General features: G+C 46.6%; 1 protein-coding gene across 18 annotated transcripts in view; it reads left to right on the forward strand.

Moving 5' to 3' along the window:
• The window catches only part of PTK2 (protein tyrosine kinase 2), an 858662-nt gene that overhangs the window by 785382 nt on the left and 47765 nt on the right, over positions 1–25515 (forward strand). For all 18 annotated transcript variants that reach the window (XM_078686693.1, XM_078686689.1, XM_078686690.1 and 15 more), the window contains one exon: positions 8691–8846. In XM_078686693.1, the coding sequence (XP_078542819.1) occupies positions 8691–8846 (156 nt within the window). The remainder of the gene's footprint in view (positions 1–8690; positions 8847–25515) is intronic.

Below are 25515 nucleotides of genomic sequence, written 5' to 3' on the forward strand. Positions count from 1 at the left end.
TGATTCATCTTGTATTTGTCATTTTGATTCATTTTTGCACTTGTCGTTTTTAGGTCTCGTGGCGTTGAACCGCGCAAAGCGCGGTCTCGCCAGAGACCTATTGTTAGCAACTCTGCTTTCCAGGAGACAAGACTGGCCACGCGCATGTGAAAGAGTCGGAATTGAGCGGGCCACACGAACGCGCGTTCCATTGAGCAGCTTATGGTTCCCTTCCAATGCGTGCTTAGAGAGACAGTGCTTTCCCTTTGTTTAAGTTTCGTTTTTACTGCTGTCCAGATGGCTGTGGGAGTGCGCTGTTAGAGCGACAGTGTTGCCAGCTTTCATTTTCTTTAAGTTTCGTTCTTACTGCTGTTGGCAGCTTTCATTTTCTTTAAGTTTCGTTCTTACTGCTGTCCAGATGGCTCTGGGAGTTTTGTGCACACATGAACACGCTCTCCATTGTCTAGGTGGCTTGTGAAAGCAGCGTGTACTTAAAAGCAAGTGGCGCCTTGCTGGCGGTAGTAAATGTAAATATTCATGGGTTTTTAGGGTGCTGTGAAGTGTCAGCTTAACACCATGAGAGGGTTTAACAGCATGTGAGAGGATGCTATTTGTTTACATGGCGCCGCGTGCCTAATTTTTTTATTTTTTATTGTTTGCTCCATTTGAGTAAATTGTAATTCGCGGCTTTGACTCGAAGCATTTCGATGCCCATTGTGTTATAAGCTGAAAATATTTGGCTTTTAGGGTTCTTTACTCCATCAGTGATGCATTTCGATACCTGCCAGGAGGTACACGACATGAGTGTTCTGTTCTCCGTTAGTGCTGTATTTTGATACTTTCCACAACGTACAGGACATGAGGGTTTTGTACTCCGTTAGTGAAATACAATTAACGCCATTGTCTAGCTGTCCAGATGGGTCTGTATAAGGACAGGCAGGACAGAAATGCTGTACATTTCCGCCAGCAGTAATGAATTTCCATATTTGCCACGTACACGACATGATACCTGCCACGATGTACAGGGGCCCGCTAACCTGCCACTATGGGTCATGCCTTTTTAAAATGGGCTTTTTAGACACGGCTCGATTGTCTAGTTGTCTAGATGGATGGGTCTGTATAAGGACAGGCAGGCCGGTAGTGATGCATTTCGATACCTGCCACAACGACAGGCAGGACAGAAATGGTGTACATTTGCGCCTTTGTAGGGTTCTGTATTCTGTTAAATTAGGTTTTTTGCGACGGCAATTCAAAGTGACGTGATTTAAGGACAGGCAGGCCGGTAGTGATGCATTTCGATACCTGCCACGACGACAGGCAGGACAGAAATGCTGTACATTTCCGCCAGCAGTGCATGAGGCAGTGGCATAACTAACTAGGGGGGGGGGAGTGTTGCCAGGATACAGGCACAAGCAGAAAGCAGGAAACATGACCACCGTAGGAAATAAATCACAAAGCCACTATGTGTCTTGCCTTTTTACAATGGACTTTTAGCGACGGCTCCATATGGTTCTGATGAACACGCGCTCCAATACAACTAACGGTGGGGAAGCATAACATTAAAGACAAACAACTAAAGACAGGCATGACAGCAAGGTATAAGCAGGAGGCAGTGGCATAACTAACTAAGGGAGGGGGTGTTGCCAGGATACAGGCACAAGCAGAAAGCAGGGAACATGACCACCGTAGGAGAGAAATCACAAGGCCACTGTGTCTTGCCTTTTTAAAATTGACTTTTAGCGACGGCTCCATTCTCTAGGTGGCTTATAAAAGCTGCGTGTATTTAAAAGCAAGTGGTGCCTTGATGGCGATAGGGTAAAATGGGCTTTTGGGACACAGCTCCATTATCTAGCTGTCCGGATGAATCTGTATAAGGACAGGCATGATAGAAATGCTGTACATTTGCGCCTTTGTAGGGTTCTGTATTCTGTTAAATTAGGCTTTTTGCGATGGCAATTCAAAGTGACGCGATTTAAGTTTGTCCAGATGGTTCTGAGTTTTGCACACGCTTGAACACGCGATCTAATACAACTAACGATGGGGAAGCACACACAGAGACACACACACACAAGCGCACATACACACACGCACACATACAGAGACACCCTCCGCCGTCGCACACAGACACACACACGAGCGCACATACACGCACGCACACATACAGAGACCCCCACGTCGCACACATACACACACACACGCACACATACACACTCGATCGCAGCGACACCCCCCACCCCCCCCCGTCGCCCCCCCTACAAGTAAGGGCCACTTACCGCCACGCCGGACATCTGCAGCCTACGCGGGGCTCTCCCTCGGGCATGGGAGCCCCGCGTTACCACTGCTCCTCGGGCCAGGCACTCCGTGGGCGCGGGCTTCAGAAGACAGAAGTCCTGCCCCACGATAGGTTTCGTTTTTGGGAGTGCGCGCGCACGTCTTGTTCCCTGATGCGGACACCCTCTGATCCGCCGTCTCATCCGTTGTCCCTGGTGTTGTCAGCCTTGCCTTCTCTCCTGTGTAGATCTCAGGTGCTTTTGCCAAGCTTCCCCTGTATGTGTATTTATGGGCACTTGTGAAGCTTAGCCGAATAGCGGGGGTCGCTGTACAGGGTGAGGGGCGAGATTTAAGAGGTTGGCGGGGGGGGGGGGGGGGGAGTTCACCTGAGTTTCCGCAGCTGTTCTTATGTGTTGTGTGGTTTGGTATTGTTCCATTATGACATTTGGCGACGTGGATAAGATGATTTTCATGTAACTTTCACGTGATTCTTCAGTCACCTTTGACGTCTGCTCCAGGGCTCCTCTGCGCCCTGGTTGATGCAGGGTGTGAGGTGTGGTATTCGGCCAGATTGTTGTCTAGTGCTTGTTTCCTTGTCACTGAGTGGCACATCCCTTGTCTACCTCGCTACTGTGACATGCCTTTACTTTACTACCTATGTTTTGTTGCTGCTCCATCTCTTTTGTAGTAGTACACTTTGGGCCTCATTTATGAAAGCCTTGCGCCACCGATGCGTCACTTTTTCCCATGTTAAAGGTGACGCACCGGCGGCGCAAGGCCTTCATAAATAAGGCCCTGTGTGTTCTTGCTCACATGACGTCGTCATTGGTCAGGGCTCTTGGTCCCAGCAGCCTGCTGTGTACCGTGTTTGCGGCCTGTGCACCTTTCCCCCCGCACCATCTGTATAAAGACGGCCAAGTGAATGAGTGGGAATCGAGCGAGTTTCCACAGTAATAGTGACAGAATCTCTTCTTGTGTTTATTCCTCCTTTGACAGTTCCCTGCTCTACTATTAGTTGTCTCTTGTTTACACTGTAAGGCCCTGGGCGAGAGAGACCCGTCCACAGCATGTCAAGTTTCTAGTAAATCTGTTGATCTATAACGAGGTCAACAATAAGAGGAAACAGGCTTTTATCACTCGATATATTCAAAACAAACAAAAGATCAAAATTTTGCAGCACCCCAATTACTTTCAAAACTTAAATTTGCTTCGTAATACATTTTTTTAAAGCGTTAAAAAAAATCAAGAATTTACAATACATCAATCTATTTTACTGGATAATGCAATAGTTGAATCACTGCTTTTGTTGATTCAGCCCGGTTTTGTTTTTTAAAGCGGTTTAGAAAGATTATGTCGGGGTGATTTTAGCCACCATTTCATGCCCACCCACACACACCATTACACACACACCATTGCACGCACACACACACACACCATGCACACACTTGCAGACACACAACGCCTCCAGCACACACACAAGAGAGCCCCATTACATAGAAGGAGAGATCTTACAATGAACCATGCTCCCATAGTGTAGCTTGACTCGGACTTGTAAACAGTTGGTAGATCTGATCTTGCACAAATTGCTAGTGCGTCTCTGCAAGGTGTCATTAAAAATGGTTTAAACAGTGGGATGACTGCTTTGTGCGCAAGTGCTTAGTTTTGGGGACAGAACCTAAAGTGTGTTCACGACTCCTTGACCCCACTGTGCAGTCGCAGAGTTAATGTGGAATGAGGACTCGACTGGGCTCTGCACCAACACGGACTGCATCACCTTCAGACTGCGAAGAAAAGGGTGAGCCGAGATCGGGTCAGAGTGAGTAGGAGGGGAGAGATCTGCAGAGAGGGCTGCAGCCCCCAGCTGGAGACCTCTACAAACCGCAAGGGGTGCAGGCCGAGGCGGCCACCCCACCGACTGCTCCATCAAAGCACACAGTCTTACATTCACACAACGCCTCCAGCACACACACACACAGGAGCACACACAGGAGCGCTCCATCACATACAATGATTTCACGCAGCCTTTGGCGCTCTTTTACACATGCATGATTCATCACATGTACACACGCACTCTCACGGGACACACCGAGTCCACCACACACACACACCATTTCACGCACGCACACCATTGCACGCACGCACGCACACACACACACACCATTGCACGCGCACACACCATTGCACACACTTACAGACACACGGCGCCTCCAGCACACAAACAAGAGAGCCCCATTACATAGAAGGAGAGATCTTACAATGAACCATGCTCCCATAGTGTAGCTTGACTCCAAGTTGAACACAAAGTCAGATATGCTGCTACAGTCCGCTCAGTGTCCTCAGCGATTCACTGTTTCCTACAAGGGGAGTGCTGGCTAAAAAGGTAGCTACGTATTAGGGGCAGATGTCCTTACTTGGCTGACGGTGCAGCGCTGTCGCAAGAGTCCCGCAGCTGCCCCAAGTGAGTGTTCTGGCTCTGCTCTATTGAATTAGGGTATGACCCCAGGCCTCCACAATGCCGTGCTGCTACACCCCGAGGCAAGGTGGGGCCCTAGCCCTCCGCAGTGCTGCGTCACTACCCCCAAAATATGTTCCAGCAGGAGCAGTCCCTCCCCCTGGGGGCAGGGGAGTTCCACTGCCGCCTTGCCTCTCTGGTCCTCGTTGGTTGAATTGGGGGCACCCAGGTTCCCCTCCCGCGGCGGGCCGTCCCCTGTCTTGGGTTGTCCCCATGTGCTAAATCTCTCTCTTTCATTCCCTCTGTGTGTGCCAATCTGCTCCCCGTGCCTGTGTGACACCTCTCAGCCTCTCTTGTGTGCATTCTTCTGTGCCTCCGGCTGTGTGACCTCTGTGCCTCCCTATGCACTCCTCCTGGACTCTCCTGTATCCTCCTGTGTGCACCTATACACCCCCGTCTAAGTCCCTCTGTCAGCCCCAATCTGCCCCATCCCTCGTGTTGCACCTCACAGCCTTGCTTGTGTGCGTTCCTCTCTCCCTCCGCCGTGTGACCTCTGTGCCTCCCTATGCCCTCCTGTGTGCTCCTCTACACCCCTCTGTCTCCGTCCCTCTGTGTGCACCAATCTGCCCCCTCCCTCGTGTTGAGCCTCTCTCGTGTGCAGTTGTCTTTGCTTCCCACTGCCATTCACAAACAATGTTTATATACCAATTGCAAATAAAAAAAAAAATAATGCAAAGCATTGTCATTTACAATGCCAAAAATTCAAACTTTAATGCTGCGAGACCTATTGCATTGTAAATGCTTGTTTTAGATAGTACCAGGCTTTAAAAGCTTTGTCCGTTGTACTTCTTTATCAGATGTTGGGTTTTCTCTTTACATGATTCATAATACAAACCACAAGTAATCCCATGATTTTCTGAGGTCATATACAGTTGATATATCTCAGGCATGCAAGATTTCAGGTGTTTAACCACCCTAAGGCAGAGATAGTTTTGCCCAGATCCTATATGTATTAATTTAATAGTAAACTAAGCAGTGTGTAATTTGTTTTTCTTCATTAAATTTATTTTATTGAATTACTTTCAATGTTGGTCTAAAATATGGTTTCTTATTGGACAGTTGTGATGATGGTTTGTGTTGGATTACTGTTGCAAAGTCATCCTGTACCCTGGGCACCCCCTCACTTTTTCCTGACTGGAACTGGTGGTAACTGACTCTGACTGACCCTGGGCTCTGTTTAACCAGGCCCAGGGACAGTGCCAAGCTAAGAGGAGCTAGTATGTAATAGGGCAGGGGATTGAAACTACCTAGAAGTCTCCAGTATCCTGGGGCATGGCAGTTTAGAGGCCAGCAGGTTTTCTGCACCAGCATGTGTGCAGTGCTAATGCTCAGGCATTTTAAACTGACCTCAGGGTCAGTTTAAAAGCAGCACTGGTGCCCAAACTCGACTTTGGGAGTAGGGGCTCTTAAAAATTAAAAGAAATACCATGTTTTTGCATATTATGGACCCCCAGGGTCGCCCCAAGGTATCCCAGGGGTGGGGGTTATCTATAAGGTACGCCCTTACAAAATGAGGTTTATTTCACCCCCCAAATTGTATTAAAGAGCTGCTCAAATTCGATCTTGATGCTAGAAGAACTGGGTAAGGAGGATCTGCATTATTTCTGCAGATTCAGAACCCCTGAAGGCTCCCCTAGTTGCACAGGGGGTAGGGGTCCTGTAGCGGTTAGGGAAATACTTATAAAATATGTTTTTATAAGCCCTGGTGCTAGAAAACTGGCCTAAGTCATTTTCCCCATTGCAAACCCCATGACCCATAGGTTAACATGGTAGGAAGTTATTGATTAATAAATGTTGATAGGAGAGGATTAGCCGGACCATTCAAAGACTTCCCAGAATTGTAGTAGTAAATCCAACAATCTCATATTGTTGAATTTCTCCTAAAGTGTACATACAAGAAGTTATAAGACTTTCTTGTTTGTAAGTCCAAATTCAGCCTTTCAGTGGTCTGCCCTGATTGGCCAGAGTTAAGTGGATTAGCCAGGCTGCTTTGAAGAGGTGATAAAGAACCCCTCTGCTGGGAGGGCAGTGTGCTGGTCTATAGGAATGCCAGGCCAGAAGGTGGCGTCGTAAACTATGCTCTTCAAAGGCAGAGGTGAGGCCTGGGTTTCAGTTTCACTCAGACACTCTTGACCCAGAGTCAGGGCTAGGCTTAACCCCTTCGCTGCAGGGGTTATTCCCCCCGCTGTGCTGGGGGCGCGCACAGCGCCTGCATGCTCATGACGAGCTCAGCTCGTCATGAGGCATGGCGCTCCTGTGCTCATGACGAGCTGAGCTCGTCACAGGTGCATTGGTTCCCTTGGAACGTTCAGCACAGCAGGGGAATTCTCCCCGCACCTGAGCGTTCCACGGGCCATGACGAGCTGAGCTCGTAATGAGCACCGGAGCGCCGTGAGCATGGGAGGGGTTAAGGAAGGTATGTGCAGATGGTGGGCGAGAGTCCATGGAAAAAAGCCATCCCAGGGGGTGTGTTTAGCCAGCTCTTACCTCCTTGCTGGAAAATCAGCCATTATGGATTTGGAAGAATGATGCACTCTGGGACATAATAATGCCACACTCTACAGGGTGTGGTCATAACCATGAGGAGTTGCCCTGCTCTCATTGGTCAGAGGTGACCTGGTGCTTGACCCAGAGAATTTTGAATAAGTACCTGAGAGGGGCAGAGCCCTCCAGATCTGCACCTTGAAACTGAATGAAGCAAGAAGTGCCCTGCTGAAAAGGTTTTGCTGTGCAAGGAACTCTAAGGCCTGACCTCTGAAGACTGCACCAAGTGAAACTAAAGCCCTGTGGATTTCTTGCTGCAAAAGGACTCAGTGGACTCCCTGCAAACTACAGTTTAACAGAGCTCACCTGGACAGCCCCACAAAGAATTCAAAGCCTATAGTACCAGTGGATTTGTGAGGGTTTTGTTCCAGTGGATTGCGGAATTGAAGTTTCACACTTTTAAGGACCCGCTTGGAGATTCCAGAACCTTGGATTGTGTGTTGGATACTTTGGGACCTGCAAGCAGAACTCCAGGAAGGTGTTCTAACTGGGCCCCGCTTGCTGAAGAAGGCGGCAGTGGTGAGAAAAATTTTCTGAACAATTTATAAAGGTGTGGGTCTTACAGAGAAAACGAAATGACTAAAAGGGGCACTGTTGGTTTCTAAGCACTTGAAAGTGACTAATCTTTAAAAATTCATATCTCTGGTTCCCTACAGTGGATTTTTTTCGTTTTGGTGTCATTTAAAAGATAAAAATATTACCTATTTTTATAAATTGGTGTGGGATTTTTATTTTGTGTTGTGTCTTAATTATTTACTGAGATGGTGTTTTTAAATGCTTTACATACCTGTCTTTGAAGTTAAGCCTGTCTGCTCGCAGCCACGTTACCAAGGGTTGAGCATAGGAATAATTTTCTAAGACCTATGCTGAATCCTATCATGTGTTAGTAGCCTTATTGCCAGTGGCAGACCTACATTTGCCCCTACCAATAACCCACTTTCCAACAATTACAATGATCATAAACTTTGACCCAGAATGATAAATTCATTGTTTATTTGGTTTGTTTGTCCAAGCTGAGTCAGTGGCCTTGTGCCATTTGCACTCCATATCAGCTCTATCTACTTTTACATATTGGAAAACAATCGAAGCTTATGTTTTTGCAAATCCAGGGCCTTTTCTATGAATAAAATTAGGATTGAGTTAACGTTTTCTACTTCCCTGAAGAAATGAATTATTATATTTTTTATAGATAAACCACAAGTGCTAAGATATTCCTGCAAGGTGTAATTCAATTTCGACAAGATGTTCCTAACAGCTCAAGTGATTCCCTTTCTGCTGTATTCTCTTTTTTACTTTGTTGTACAATGATTAAATGTTGTGCTGCATGGGGATATCTGCTGTAAAGAGAGAATTGTACATCATCATGTCTTATTTGTTCTTTTAGATTCAGCCACAAGAAATTAGCCCTCCACCTACTGCAAACCTGGATCGGACCAATGACAAAGTGTATGAGAACGTGACGGGGCTGGTAAAAGCTGTGATTGAAATGTCAAGTAGGATTCAACCAGCACCTCCAGAGGAGTACGTACCAATGGTGAAGGTAAGGAGATGGTGGTGTGTTTTTCACAATAATTTTTGGTTGGTTTGAGAGCAATGAAGCTGATCTTTTCATAAAGTGCATACAATGTAATGTTTTCAGTTGTTATCTTTAGTTCCAAGGGCCATATGCACAAAAGCATTTTTGCGGTTGAAAACTACATGATTCGCAGAATTGAGCCTTTCCAACCACAGAAATTCTTTTTCAAATGTATAGAGTACAAAGTGTGATTCGGTAACATGTTACCGAATCAGAATTCGTGTTTAATGATTCGGTATTTGGAAGGCGCGGGTTTAGGGTGTTCCTTCCAAAAATGTAATTGCAGTCCTATGTATGAATGTGTTCGAGGCATATGGGCTGCAGATGGTACATTTATGAATAGATCGCCATCTGGTGTTGGGCTCGGATGATTGCACTTGTTTTTCTTCTGGAGAAGTCTTTGTCGTCATCGATGACTCCTCCTCTGGGTGTTAGTGCGCATGGGCATCGGCTCCATCCTTAGATTGTTTTTTTCCGCCATCGGGTTCGGATGAGGATCGAAGCGCTCTGGATCGACTTCGATAAAGAAAGTTATATTCGGCGCGTAACCCTTTCCAATTCGACGGTATTATTATCGAACGCGACTACACTTCCATCTCGACGCGTTTCGAAGAACGATGACTACGAGAAGACCAGCTCGACGTAGTCCAGCCCGGAGTCCATGGAAAGGACTCCATTCAAAAAATGTCCAACGTGTGGTGCTAAGTTCCCACACAAGGACCTAAACGAGGTGTGCAACCTCTGCTTGTCCCCTGAACACGAATCCAGGGACTGCGAGGCCTGTGCAGCATTTTCCTCAAAATCGACGATTAGAAACCGTCGAGCCCGAAGACACGAGGTATCGAGAATGCGGTCACAAGCAATCCCGGAGCTGTTCGAGGACCAGCACCCAGAAGAGGAAGAAGAAGAGGGCGACGAGGTGGGGTCAGAAGCGGACGAGTCCGACGTCGAGGAAATCGACGTACAACAAACCGTGAGTGACGACGTCCCTTTACCAAAGAACAGACCCCGCACGGTGTCGACCCCGCCCTCGAGCCCGGTCAGACAACCGAAAAAAGTTTCCGACGCCCCGCCTTCGGGCCCGGCAACGAAACCGAAACACTCGGTCTCCCATCATGGTGGGTCCGATAAACGACCCACCCCCGACATCAACACCGAAGCTCCATATCAAGGAAAGCTCGAAGTCGAAACAGTCCACGTCGACACCGAAACACGCTTCGACGTCGAAAACAACCTCGACACCGAAGACATCGGATCCGAATAAAGTCTCGGTGCCGAAAATACAAATGGACAGTCAGAAGAAAAAACACCTTTCGGACCCGAAAACTGCGGTACCGACACAGGAATATAAAACCGATCCAAAACAAAAGACTCTGTTTATTTATCCACAAACTGGCAAGGTAGTCACAGAACTACCTAAAAAGAGGAAAAATGAACAATCGGACGACAAAACTCCTCCGAAGAAGAGAACAATGGGGACAAATACAACTCCTCCCCCTTCTCCACAACCTAGAGACACACCCTCTTCTCCTATTCCTCAAAATAGGCCAACTATTCCTCCCACACGACCATCTACACCTACAACAGATGTAGAAAGTGACACAGGGGAGGGAGAACATCCTGGGGATGATGAAGACACAATCCCAGAGGAGGCAGACCCATGGGAACAGTACAATGTAGGGTCAGATAACGATAACGACCCTGAATTGTATCCGTCAAAACCTTCACCTCCTGATGATAATACTGGTTTTGCGCAACTCATTAATAGAGCAGCAAAATACCACAAGGTAGAACTACATGCAGAACCTCAAATAGAGGATTTCTTATTAGAAACACTACCTGCTGCACAAAGAACATCAGGAACACTACCAATGCTTAAGGGCCTTCTCAATCACACATCAGAGATATTCAAAGACCCGGTGAGGGCTAGGGTACTGAACCCAAGAATTGATAAGAAATATAGGGCAGCTCCAAAAGACCCAATATTCATCAAAGGACAGATTCCTCTAGACTCACTAGTAGTCACAAACGCTCATAAGAGAGCAAACTCTTTATCTACAGGAGAAGCTCCACCTCCTGACAAAGAGTCTAAGCTAATAGATGCCTCTGGCAAGAGAGTAGCATCTCAAGCGGCAAACAGCTGGCGCATAGCTAATACACAAGCACTACTTGCAAGGTATGACAGAGCGCATTATGATGAGTTAGAAAAACTCATCACACATCTCCCTAAAGAACATCAAAAGAGGGCAGATCAACTCATACAGGAAGGGAAGTTAATTACTAACACTTCAATCAAGTGCGCCCTAGAAGCGGCAGACACTGCAGCAAGATCCATAAACACAAGCATCATGTTAAGGAGACATGCATGGCTCAGGGTTTCAGGGTTCAAACAAGAGGTGCAAACTTCATTACTGAACCAACCTTTTGATGAGAAAACACTTTTCGGCACAGGGACAGATGAGGCCTTAGAAAAAAGGATACGGAAACGGCTAAATCAATGGGAGCATTGCAACAGCCGACCCAAAGAGGTTCCTTTCGTAGGTCCACCTATAGAGGAGGATCCAAAAATACAGGTACAAGCCAGCAACAAACCTCTTTTACACCGACATCACCCAGAGGTAATTCTAGAGGTAGTTACAGAGGTAACAACAACAAGGGTAGAGGTCGCGGAAACAACAACAACCGCAACTCCCCAACCCCAAAGCAGTGACTTCATACAGCTCCCCCCAGACCATATAACACCGGTCGGGGGACGCCTATCACAGTTCCTACCTGTCTGGGAAAACATCACATCAGACAGGTGGGTGAGACAAATTATCCAACATGGTCATTGCCTGGAACTCACATCTACCCCACCAAACATCCCCCCCAAACAGCGTCCAATGAAACAAGATCACTTAACACTGTTAAAACAAGAAGTACTATCTCTGCTACAAAAGCATGCCATAGAGAAGGTTCCAAAGCAACAACAAGGAACAGGAGTATACTCCCTATACTTCCTAATTCCCAAAAAGGATGGGTCTCTAAGGCCAATACTAGACCTAAGACCTCTCAACGCATACATAAATTCGGAACATTTCCACATGGTCACGCTCCAACAAGTACTTCCTTTACTGAAGAAAGGGGACTTTCTTTCTACACTGGATCTAAAAGACGCTTACTTTCATATCCCGATTCACAAAGCCCACAGGAAATATCTAAGGTTTGTGGTAGAAGGACAACATTATCAGTTCAAAGTCCTTCCGTTTGGTGTCACGACGGCACCAAGGGTGTTCACAAAATGCCTAGCAGTGGTTGCAGCACACCTAAGAAGACAACAAATACATGTCTTCCCATACTTGGACGACTGGCTAATAAAGGCCAAGTCACAAGAAGAATGTCTTCAGAACACACAGAAGACAATTCACATGCTGCACCAACTAGGGTTCACTGTGAACTACACAAAGTCACACCTGCAACCAAGCAAGGTTCAACAATATTTAGGGGCTACTATAGACACAGAAAAAGCCAGAGTATACCCCAATCCAGTCAGGATCCAGACAATGCTTACAATCATTCAAAGATTTCAGCCACAACACTCACTAACAGCAAGAGTGTTCATGCAGCTATTAGGCATGATGTCATCCTGCATACTGCTAATACCATATGCCAAACTACAAATGCGTCCGCTACAAGAATGTTTAGCGACACAGTGGAATCAGGCTCAAGGACAGATTACAGATCTGGTGTTGGTAGACGACCGCACACACCGCTCTCTGAAGTGGTGGAACACAACAAACATTGCCAAGGGGCGGTCGTTCCTAGAACCAATTCCACAGGTGACAATAACAGCGGACGCATCGCTCACGGGATGGGGAGCGCATATGGAAAAATATATAGTACAAGGAATATGGAGTGTGCAGGAAAGAAAGCTGCACATCAATCATCTAGAACTACTAGCAGTGTTTTTAGCATTGAAAGCCTTTCAAATGCATGTTACCAACAAAGCAGTCCTGATCAGAACAGACAACATGACAGCAATGTATTATATTCAAAAACAGGGGGGGACGCACTCTCTCCAACTATCCAGACTAGCGCAGGAAATTTGGAGATGGGCCATTCCTCAAAACATCTATCTGTTAGCAGAACACCTACCAGGAGTTCAAAACCAGATAGCAGACATCTTAAGCAGACAGTCGGAACAAATACACGAATGGGAACTGCACCAACAAATACTGCAACCATTCTTCCAAAGATGGGGACAACCAGAGATAGACCTCTTTGCCACTCATCAGAACGCAAAATGCCAAAGCTTCGCGTCCAGGTACCCACACCACCTGTCGCAGGGCAATGCGTTATGGATAAATTGGTCCAACAAATTTCCATACGCTTTTCCCCCTCTCCCACTAATCCCATTAGTGGTCAGAAAGCTGCAACAACACTCAATGACCATGATACTAGTAGCACCCACGTGGGCACGACAACCGTGGTTCACCACGCTCTTGCAACTCTCACAAGTGCCACACCAAAAGCTAAGAATTCTACCCATGCACCTTACACAGAACCATGGAGAAATAATGCACCCAGATCCCACACAACTGAACCTAGCGATCTGGCTCCTGAAATCCTAGAATTTGGGTACTTAGATCTACCCCCAAACTGCATGGAGATAATTAAGCAAGCGCGACGTCCCACCACCAGAGCATGCTACGCAGCTAAGTGGAAGAGGTTTGCTATATACTGTACCACTAATAATATCAACCTTCTGGACGTATCAACAACGGAGATTATTTGCTACTTACTACACTTACGCAATGCAATCTCGCGTATACATCTATCAGAGTACATCTAGCAGCTATAGCAGCGTACCTACAAAACAGGCAGCACATATCCCTGTTTAGAGTGCCAGCGATAAAAACCTTCATGGAAGGTCTTAAAAGAGTCATTCCACCAAGATTACCACCTTCCCCAGTCTGGAACCTCAATGTAGTACTCACCAGACTAATGGGACCACCTTTCGAACCTATGCATAGGTGTGAGATACAATTCCTTGCATGGAAGGTGGCCTTTCTTATAGCCATTACCTCACTCAGGAGAGTAAGTGAATTACAGGCACTGACAATACAAGAACCATTCCTACAATTACATCAGAATAAAGTGGTTCTTAGAACAAACCCAAAGTTCTTGCCTAAAGTAATTTCAGCATTTCACATCAATCAACCGGTGGAACTACCAGTCTTTTTCCCAAAGCCACAGACGGTAGCAGAAAGGGCCCTACATACACTAGATGTCAAAAGGGCCATTTTATACTACATAGAAAGGACACAAAATTTCAGGAAAACTAAACAACTATTTGTAGCATTTTCCCCAACACATAAGGGCAATCCGATCTCTAAAGCAGGCATCGCTAGATGGATTGTAAGATGTATACAAATATGTTACATAAAAGCAAAGAGAACATTAACTGTTCCTCCTAGAGCTCATTCTACACGTAAGCTAGGAGCATCTATGGCATTCTTAGGAAACATTCCACTAGATGACATATGTAGAGCAGCAACTTGGTCTACACCACATACCTTTACAAAGCCACTACTGTGTTGATGTGCAGGCTACACAACAAGCCAGAGTGGGCCAAGCTGTATTAAAAACTCTATTTCAAACAGTTGCGACAGACACGGGTGACCACCGCTAGGGAGGTAACTGCTGTATAATCTATTCATAAATGTACCATCTGCAGCCCATATGCCTCGAACGGAATATGCTACTTACCAGTATGCATCTGTTCTTGGCATAGAGGGCTGCAGAGTGGTACATGCCCTCCCTGCCTCCCCGGAAACCTGTGTCTGTCCCAACATTATCTTATTTAGATACACTTAGATGGGCATATCTTTATGTATTTGAAAAGCAACAACCTAGGCAACTAATATTTGGAACACAGTAATAATAAAATAAATGAACAATTGGCTAAGGCTGGCTATAAGACTTGAGTTTTTTATTAAGCAGTTACAAAGTTTGCAAATCATTAGCATAACACAATCTTAAAGGTTAAAATTTCACACAACACGTTATTTTAAAAAAAAATTATTATACACAAATAAATGAAGACACAAGTTAAAAATATGTTTATCTATAATAGATAGGTGGCGAAAATGGGTCTCTACGATCGTTTCGGCGGCCAGCGCCTTCTTCCTGGAGTAGCCACACAATTTCTATAAAGTGAAAATATATATAGATTACATATTTGTAAAATTACAAGATGACATAGTTATACAGTTTTTTAAAAAAAATCTAACATCAAGAATTTTAATTTTTGCATCCAGTTAGTCCAGTTTCTAATTTACAGATTATAAAACAATATTAATTTCCATTGTTGATCTTTATCCTTGTCATTTCCTTACGTGATCTGTCTTAGTCCAAAAAGACACATGTCTTAAAAGGAGATAAAAAATGGGGGATAGGCGGTCTTGGCAGTAAATGGCATATTACGTGTATACAGCGATATCTGTAGGTTTGCCATTTCAGTAGTTATGGAAGATTCAATGATGATAAGACAATTTATAGCAGCAAAAAATCGAGAAGCAAAGAAGATCTTTTAATGGCTCGCTATATGTGATGTTTGATAAGAAAACAAATACATGACAAAGTCAATACTTTAATTTTTTGAAGGGAGCTCAGTCTTTGTTTTTCTGCTAAAGCTGTCTAAAAGTTTTCTATTATCTTGATATATTTGTCTGAGGTACTTACTAGGAGGATCTATTTTGAGCACTGGTTAAGTCGATTTTCTATTTCTTGTGTGATTCTTTTTGGATCAAGTATTGCAGGAGCTTAGGTAAAAGAGATCATACTTATTATTAGATTTTATTCTAAATTAGAAAACTAGACACATGTATTTTTAATCGTTTTTTACCTGGTTACTTAGAGGATGAGTAAATAATTCCCGCCGGCCGGAGCCCTATGTATGGAGCAGTGCTGGATAAAATTCAAAAGGTCGAATTCTTCCCAAGTGGTTTTTAGATGTCTATTTTTTGGGGAGAGTATAAAACCAAGAATATATCTGTTTTTCTTATTCCCAATAGTGGATATTCAGTTAGATGCGGTTTTTTATATAGGAAGACAAATTTAGATTATAATCATCATTTTGTCTAAACTTGATATGGTCTTACCTATTGGTTCAGATACTGTTATTTTCAATTTCTTGAGCCCAGTTTGCGATCTATGATGTGATCTGTTACAGGTTGAGCTGTTTTGAATGGCTTCCTGATAGTCCAAAAAGAAGGGTAGGGGAAGGCAAGAATTAGATCTATATTTTACATTTTCTCCTCAAGTGATTTCGAATAAAGGTGCCAAAATACCTATGATTCTTCTAGTCTTAAGGAAGCGGGGTCTTATATTCCGAAGGTATAGATGGTGCGAAAAAGATTTTCAAGCATTGTAGGTAGGTAGGGGAGGTAATATTAAAAGATCTCCCTGCCTGTGGATATAAAGAAGGAGGAGTATTAAGTTCCATTTAAAAAAGGGAGGGAAAAATTCTGATTCTGGTGTATAGCGATTTGTTTGGTCTAGTGTCTTACCTCAGGATAATCGGCAGGGCTCACTATGTCCGGCGGCGGGATGCTCCGTCTGGTGATACAAACGCGGGAAATGATGATTGATTGCACGTTAGTGAGTGGTGTCTATATACTCTTGTTAATTAGTGTGGATTATCCACACCTATTTTATATCTCTGATTAACTAGTCTAACGTGACAATTTCGGGAGGAGGTTTCCAGCATAAACAAGCAATGGCGGAGTTATTGCGTGTGCTTCAATGATTGGCGGTAGAGCGCTTGCGTTGTTGGTGCTCGCAAGTGAAAAAGGACTAAGTTTTGTAGTTTTAGTTAGTGGATTCTTTGTCATTAGTCTGTCATCGTATACACTTCTATGGTGGAAGTCGGGCGCTTGTATTGTCTGCGCCTACGAGTGAAGAGAGACTTTAATTCTGTAGTTTACAGTTGGTTTTTTCTTTGTGGCGGTTGGGCACTTACATTGTCTGCGCTTGCGGGGGAAGAGACACCCGTGAGAAAAATACATTTTATTAAATGGATTGAAATTAATAAATTACTAACGGCTACTTATTTCGTTAAGGAAGCAGTCGGGGGGAGGGGGGACGGGGGGGGTTTGTTTTGGGGGGCGGACGAAAAGATGGGGGGAAAAAAATATTTATATACTCTTTTAATCATATTTGCTTGTAGATCACGGAGTATATAATATTTTTGTTATTTTTGGAATATTACCATGTCTCGATGGTTGTTACATCAATCTTTCATTCTAGTTATTAGAGGCATTGTGATTTAGGTAAAAATATTTATATACTCCTTTAATCATGTTTGCTTGTAGATCACGGAGTATATAATATTTTTATTATTTTTGGAATATTACCATGCTTAGATGGTTGTTACATCAATCTTTCATTCTAGTTATTAGAGGCATTGTGATTTCAATAAAACATGATTATATTCATAAGTGGGTTAAATATGTGCATATATTTTATTTCTGTTAAAAGGAATTTTCAGCAGATCGCATGTTCCCACGGAATTTCATTATTCAATCCTTGGCGAAAAGTATTAAAAATAAAAATCCAAAAGACTTCCCTTTTCTTTCGGATAGCTGTACCACCTTTGGAGTCTGGGGTATGAATTTTTTCTAAAATTCTCCATTTAAATTCATCAGCACAGTGACCCTTCTCTATAAAGTGCTTTACCATTGGGCAAGCAATCTTTTTGGTTCTTATAGCTGAGCGATGTTCGCTCAAGCGTGTCTGAATCGTACGCGAGGTTTCTCCTACATATCCTAGGAGGCAAGGACATTGTATGAAGTAAACCACATTGGTTGATTTGCAATTCCACATTTCCTTTGCTCTTGTTTTGTGGTCATTGTGTTCAAATTCTTCACCTCGCAAAATATTTCCACATGAATTACATGAGGAACATGGAAAGGTCCCTTTGACTGGATTGTTTGTTAGGATTGATCTTTGACTGAAATTTTCTTTATTCATGCTGTTTTTAAAGCGGGAGTGGACAATGAATTCTTTTATGTTTTTATTTCTCTTGTGGGCAAAGAGTGGCTTTATCAATTTTTGTTCACTGGAGCAGTTGCTATTTAGTATATGCCAATTCGAATTTATAACCTGTTTTACTTTTTCGTTTATAGTTGAGTGTTTTGTTATACAGACTATTTGGTCATTAGGTTTTGGTGATTTAGTTCTTAGGAGACAGTCTCGGTCATAATACCGTGCCCGTTTGTAAGAATCTCTCACTAGACGATTATGTATTCTACTACACTACTCCATCTAACCCTACTATGGCAAAACAATCTAAGGATGGAGCCGATGCCCATGCGCACTAACACCCAGAGGAGGAGTCATCGATGACGACAAAGACTTCTCCAGAAGAAAAACAAGTGCAATCATCCGAGCCCAACACCAGATGGCGATCTATTCATAAATGTACCACTCTGCAGCCCTCTATGCCAAGAACAGATGCATACTGGTAAGTAGCATATTCCTTATCAACCGAATTATGGTTGCAAAACAGTTATTTTTTACCGCACCTCAAAAGTGGTAGTAACAATTCGGAAATGGTGTGAATGTTGAAACAAATATTTTTGTAAGAGCCGGCAGTGGTCCAGGGGACCACTGCCTACTCTAACTAAATGAAACAAAGTTTAATTTTTTTTTTTTTTTTAAACGCATCCAGTTGTCCTTTACGGAAAACAGGCTGCATTTAAAAAGCAATCACAGACATGATGGTCTGCTGACCAGAGCAGGCCACCATTCCTTTGATGGCAGCAATTCCTAATGGGTCTTAAATTGCTACACACCTCATTAATATTCATAAAGTACGCCGATTTGTGACCAGTTAGGAATCATTATTTAACACTGGTACTTTTTTAGGTCTCGCCTAGACGAAAGCAAAGCGAGCTTTGCTGTCTAGGGCGAGACAACTTATGTTGTTACTTCTGGGGGAATGTGGACAGCAAAGTGCCACGCGCTTTTTGTAGCCGAGATTGTAGCTCGTGAGCGCGCACGTCGCTGTGCCTCATGTTCCCATGCACAAAGAAAGCCTCACATACACATACACAGCCATACACACACTGCATACACACGCACCCCACCCTTAAACAGACACACGCGCACACAGACAGACGCACGCACAGACACACTCAAACAGACACACGCGCGTACACCCCCCCCCCCCCACTCACCCCTCCTCTCCCTCAACACACTCACCGGTTCTGGCGGTGCTCGGCGGCGGTTCTGCCTTTCGGGCGGCGGTAGCGCTTTGCGGGGCTCTCTCACCACATGAGAGCCCCGCCTTCCCCATGCGCCCGGCCGCTCTTCACCCGGTCCCCCATCTCGGGACCGGGACTCAATCAGGAGCCTTCGTGGCTCCTCGGGCAGCTCTCGCTCTCTCGCCGCGATGGGGCGGGATTTCCGGTTGGGGCCGCGATGGGATTGGCCGGCTGCCCGACCGCTTCCGGGTCGTCGCAGGCAGCGCGGCGGCCCGGCGGGGACTTGAAATTACACGCATTTAACTCGTTTTAACAGTGACTGATTGACCGTGATAGACAATGACATATGGATTACAATGTACTGTAAGTATTGGTTTTGAATCTCAGCTCAAGAGATTATGCGGCGACATTTCACCGAGAGGCATTGAACGCGTGGCTCTGAGACCGGAGAAAAGGAAAATGGGCGTTACTTTCACAAATTTGTGCTTGAAAAAATGATACACTTTACAAATTGAGCAGGGAAAACAAGGCCCAAGTATTTTTCACGCCAAAGTGGCATTTTTCTTTCAAGTCATTCCAATGTGCTGGTGAACATTTTGTGACGGAAGATTTTGAAAGACTCTTGGGATTTTCTACAAAGGTGGACTTTTCTTTTCACTCATTTCACACCATCCATTTGTCATGCCCTCTTTTTGAATCCGCCACCACCTCCTCTGCCACAGGTATGCTACGTTTAGAAGTATTTGTCTAGCACTCTTATAGCAAGGTTTCTTAGCTCTAAAATACCTATAATTTGATTCCCTGAAGCTTCTGAATTATAATGAAAACAAACAGGTTTTCATTTGTGATTTACATGTAAAATAGATGATTCGATGCGCATTGATAGTGGTAATGAATTTAACATTTTTACAGGGGCACCCAAAAGGTGCAATAGGTCTCGCATTTGCAAGAGTTTAAGCTATTGGCATTGTAAATGACAATGCCTTTTATTTATGTTTTAAAAACCAACACGTAAATAAAAGGCATTGCCATTTACAATGCCAATAGCTCAAACTCTCACAACTGCGAGACCTATTGCATTGAAAATGCTTGTTTACATTGGGAATTGCAATTTCCTAATTGCAATACGGAATGGGTAATCCCTAAATTCCTTCCATATGGCACTAGATGTCATTCTATGCCTGCTCTCTTATTTGTCATGAAACCAAGACAGTCCTTACTCAGAGGGAAAGGTTGGAAAGTGTGTTTTATTTTGGTGCCATATAATAATAAAATTTCAATCTGTGGTGCTCAGATTCCTAGGTGGCGAAATATATTCCCTAACTCGTGCACTAAACATGGCACCTCATTTGAAACAGTCACGACTTTTTTTAAAGATTCTACCACGAAGCAGGTTTGCTTTCTTGTACTAATTAATAATGGTAAAGTAATTTGAAATTCTAAGCGAAATCTTCTCCCTGTCTATAGCCTTTTTGTTTTGGGAAGTTATACTTATGGTTTCTTGTTCTTCGTAACAGGTTACTTAAACAATTTTTTTTTACCTTGGTTTAAACGTTGTTCCTGCCCGTAGGTGAACAGGCAGTTTGACGGTGGCCATAGATCCGTGCCAGACGCACAAGCCTCCTTGATGGATATGCTGTTTTGTGGATCTGTAGCAAGAAGGCTGATTATGCTCAGGAGCACATCATGGAAAGCCAGGCCATGACGCGTTCTTTAGGACTTACTACCCCTGCGCAGCAGTACAACAGTTTTGTCCCTATTGAGGCTGCTCCAGAGGTCTGATGTAGTGGCAACACCAAGGCCGTCAGGGGCAACAAACTTACCATTCCCCCCCAAACCTGTGCCATTAGATTCCAGGCCACTTTAGTTTGTACATAGTGACACGACTACCCTGTCGGAGACAGGATCAGACATTTCCTTCAAGGGTGACAAATAACATCCGGCAGGTGGCTGTTAAGGTCGTTTAATGAAGCTATGCCCTTCCATTCCTTTTTGACCCCTTGCATCTTCCTCCCACAACAGAACGGCTATCAGAGAAACACCTATCCATCTTGCGTTAAGAGGAGCAGGCTCTTTTGTCCGAATGGGCCACAGAGAGGATTTCGGCCCCAGAAATTGGGATTTACAGTTACTACTGTTATTTCCACATGCCGAAGAAGGACAGAGCCATAGTCCTATTTTCGATCTCTACCCTTGGAACACCTTCTTTCGTAAGGACAAAGTTCAGGATGCTCATGTTGGACCAAGTTCTGTCAGCCTTTGAGCCAGGTGACTAGCTGGTGGTTACTTTCATGTACCCGTCCTACAGTCACAGACACTACTTGCTTATTCAGTTACGTCAGGTCCATTTTCAATTTGTTGTGCTGCCCTTCGCCCTTACCAGTACCCCTCGAATGTTCACTAAATTAATGGCGGTGGTCGCATCACACCGTAGGAGTTTGGGGATCCTGTTGAAGGAGGGCTTGCCACAGTCGGCCATAGACCATCATGCCAAAGTCACACCTGACTCTTTTGCAGAGGTTCCCTTTCATCAGAGACTTCCGGTATAATTTGCAGTTTCAGATGTTCCGTCTGTTACAATGAGTATAAGACATTATGGTTATGATCCTGATTTAGCCTCGGTCCTGATTCGCAGTGAGAACTAGACTTTTTTGGGCTTTTGACATCCTGCTTGTTAACTATGCCAGGTGGCGTTTGTCGCTTTTGAAAAGAGTGCAAAAGTGAGCAGTTTTATATCAGTGTGGTATGGTTGGAGATATTGGCGAGGGTCAGATGATGATTTATCAAACGTGAAGTGTTTGAAAAAAAGATGCTAATACGGTTGGAAGTCCTCGTAAAGCAGTTCAGAAAAGTTACTGTATAGATCACAGTGAAGGGGATGTATGGAGTGCGCTACTACATTGCAAATCACTTAATTCAGGTGCATTACTTCTATTCAATGTAGCTATGATTGTATTTCATTCAGTTGCAGCTTTGAGGAAGTTTGATGGGCAAAATACTTGTTGGCTGGACTGAAGATTTGTAATCTTCAATTTAATCAAGACAACACACATAACGTTTCATTAAGAAAACTTTGAAGAATTTTTTCTGACAATTCGTTTTTAAGTGCTTCGACGCCAAACCTTTCCATCTATAAAGTCTGACTACACTAGGCACGGGGACAATTTTGTTGCCTGGTGTGACACTTACTGTACGGAACCATTACAGGCCAAACTGTTGGATGTTTTGTTTGTTTTATCTGTGGCCCCGCAATGGCTTGCAGAGGGTACTATTAAAGGTTATTTGCTGGCACTTTTTATGTTTGTCTGACCAGCCTTCCATTTTAAAATAACCTGTTGTGATGAGGTGTGTAAAAGGTTTGACTTGTATGTTTCCTCCCAAACCTTTCGTAAGGCCTCAGTGGGATCTAAATTTGGTTCTCAGATTCCTCATATACACTTCCTTCGAACCAATGCACACCTATCTGAAAGAAACAGGTTAGTATTAGATTCCTTACCTTAGAATATCCCCAGGCGTCAGTCTGGATCCGGAAACTTTTGCGTAGCAGTACCCCTGCGCGTCGGTAGGCGTCGTCTGCAGGCGTCCCCTGCGGCTCCGCGTCGTCGGCGTCGTGCGCCGTGATGACGTCGCTGGAGTATATAGACGCCGCCTCCGCGCGCTGACGTCAGTTCTTCTTTTTTCCGCGCCAGTTAGCGCAGATCCGAAGAGCAGTACTCCGGTCTTTTGACCAAGTTTTTTGTTAACTAATTGATCTTTACGGTGCCGGTAGGATGCCCGGTTTCAAGAGTTGTGACGAGTGCGACCGCCTGATGTCGGTCACCGACCACCATCGACTCTGCCTCCGGTGTCTGGGCGCGGACCACGACGTGGAGTCCTGCGTCGACTGTCGGGCCTTGACTGGAAAAGCTAGGCGGGAGCGGTCCCGCAAGCTTCTCGAGCTCCGGTTGTCGGCCCCGCGTCGAGAGCGGTCCCGGTCCGGTCGGAGGTCGAGGGAGCGGTCGAGGGAACGGTCGCGGAGCCGCCATGGGCGCTCCGGGAGTCGCCACCATTCCTCCGGCTCGTCAGGTAAGCACAAGAAGTCGGGGCGTCGCCATCGCACCCCCGACTCCCCCCGACGCCCGCGTGCTGCGGCCGGGGGCTCGGGTGACCCCACCCCCGCGGTCCCGCATGGGTCGCCGACGCCGTCTACCCCACACCTGTCGGTCCCTGGGGAAGGCGCGTCGCGTGAGGAGATCGAGGCCTTCCTCATTGCTATGAGGGCGAGGTCTTCTCCGGCGGGGCCTTCGGCGCCTGCGGGCCCGTCGGTCCCGTCTGGGGGCCCGAGCGGTTCGGGTGCTCCTGCCCCGGCGCCGCCGGTGGCTCCGGCCCCGGCGCCGCTGGTTCCCTCTGGTTCGTCGCCGGCTGGTCTCCCGGCCTCTCCGGCGTCGGTTCCTGTGGGCCAACCCGTGGTACCGCCCCCGCGTGGTGCAGCGACTCCGCCGTCGGCTCCGGCCGGCGTCGGGTCCCCGGCACCGACGCCGCGCGGCGCCACCCCCCTTTCCTCCCCGACTCCGGACTCGGAGCCGGACCGGCGTCGGCCGACGCCGGATCCGACGCCGATGGGGCCCGTTGACCCCGATGTCTATATCGTCGACCCAGAATATGGGTATGATGAGGAGGAGTATGGAGAGGGTTGGGAGGGGTCTGAGGACCCTCTATCCCGTGCCTGCCAGTATGATGTGGACTGGGTAGGTGATCTGGGTGATGCCAGTGGCCTGGACGAGTCGCCCAACCCTGGGTTTGTCTCTCCGTCCCCTGTGGCGTCCGAGGCGGGTGCTGCCTATTCGGTGGTCCTGATGAGGGCTGCCAAGGCCTTACACCTTGAGCTCCCCGTCGCGAAGGTCAAACCGAATATTCTGACGGAAGTTTTTAAACCGCAGTCATGCCCCCAGGAGCCTCTGCTGCCGTTTAATGAGGCCCTGACGGATGTCCTTCTGGGCACCTGGTCCAGGCCCGCTTCTGGTGCGCCGGTTGACCGGAACGTTGCCAGGCGTCACCGTCCATGCTCGGACGACCCTGCCTTCCTGTCCACCCATCCCTCCCCGGAGAGTCTGGTGATCCAGGCCTCCACTTCACAGTCCGCATTTCCGTCGGCTCCGCCCGACCGGGAATCAAAGAGGTACGACCAATTTGGTAAAAAAAGTGTTTTCCTCTTTGAGCGCTGGACTGCGGTCTTGTAACACCGCGTGCCTCTTGGGCCGCTACACCCACTCCCTGTGGGATACGGTCGAGGAGTGTTTGCCGAAATGCCCCCAGGAAGTGCGGGACAAGCTCACCCGGGCCTTGGTTGAAGGCCGGGATGCGGCGCGGTACTCGATCCGTTGTGGTCTGGACACCACAGACTCACTGGGACGGGCCATGTCCACTACGGTGGCGATTCGTCGCCATGCCTGGCTGAGATCTGCCAACTTCTCACCAGACGTCCAAAATACACTTATGGACATGCCATTTGATGGCAGTCGCCTATTTGGTGACAAAGCGGACCACGCGCTGGAGCGCTTCAAGGACTCCAGGGTCACGGCCAAGTCCTTGGGTCTCTCGACCCAGCGCCAGCAGACGGGTTCGTTTCGGCCCTTTCGTGGCCAAGGGAGGGGAGGTCCCACACGTGCTGCCAGCCACGCGGCGCAGAGCGCTCCCCAGCGCGGTGGCGCCCGTGGTTTCCGCCGTGGTGGCGGTAGAGGCCAGCGTCGTGGTCAGTCCACGCCTCCCTCCGCTGCGGCATCCAAGCCTTCCTAGTCCGAGCTTTCGGGCTCACGTGACGCCAGTGGGTGGCAGGGTTCGCCATCACCACTCCCGCTGGCGCGCGATAACATCGGACAGGTGGGTGCTGCAGCTTGTCCGAAGGGGCTATGCCCTCCCCTTCGAGTCCACTCCTCCAGCCATGCCACCGCAGAACCACCGTGTGTCGGGGGACCACTTGACACTTCTGCAGGAGGAAGTTACGGCCCTCTTGGCCAAGGGGGCCATCGAGCGCGTTCCTGGGCCAGAAGTAGGGTGTGGTTGCTACTCCCACTACTTTCTGGTACCCAAGAAGGACAAGGGAGGCCTGCGTCCTATCTTGGATCTACGGAACGTCAACGGCTTCCTCCAGAAGGAGAAGTTCAAGATGTTGACTTTGGCTCAGGTCTTGGCTGCTCTAGACCCACAAGACTGGATGGTAGCGTTGGACTTGCAGGATGCGTATTTTCACATCCCCGTCCTGCCGGCCCACCGGCGTTACCTGCGGTTCACGGTAGGCCACGAGCACTTTCAGTTTATCGTGCTCCCATTCGGCCTTACCAGCGCCCCACGGGTGTTCACGAAAGTGATGGCGGTGGTCGCAGCTCATCTGCGCCGGTTAGGGGTTT

The sequence above is a fragment of the Lissotriton helveticus genome, chromosome 4_1 (assembly GCF_964261635.1).
Source record: "Lissotriton helveticus chromosome 4_1, aLisHel1.1, whole genome shotgun sequence".
Lineage (NCBI taxonomy): Eukaryota > Metazoa > Chordata > Amphibia > Caudata > Salamandridae > Lissotriton > Lissotriton helveticus.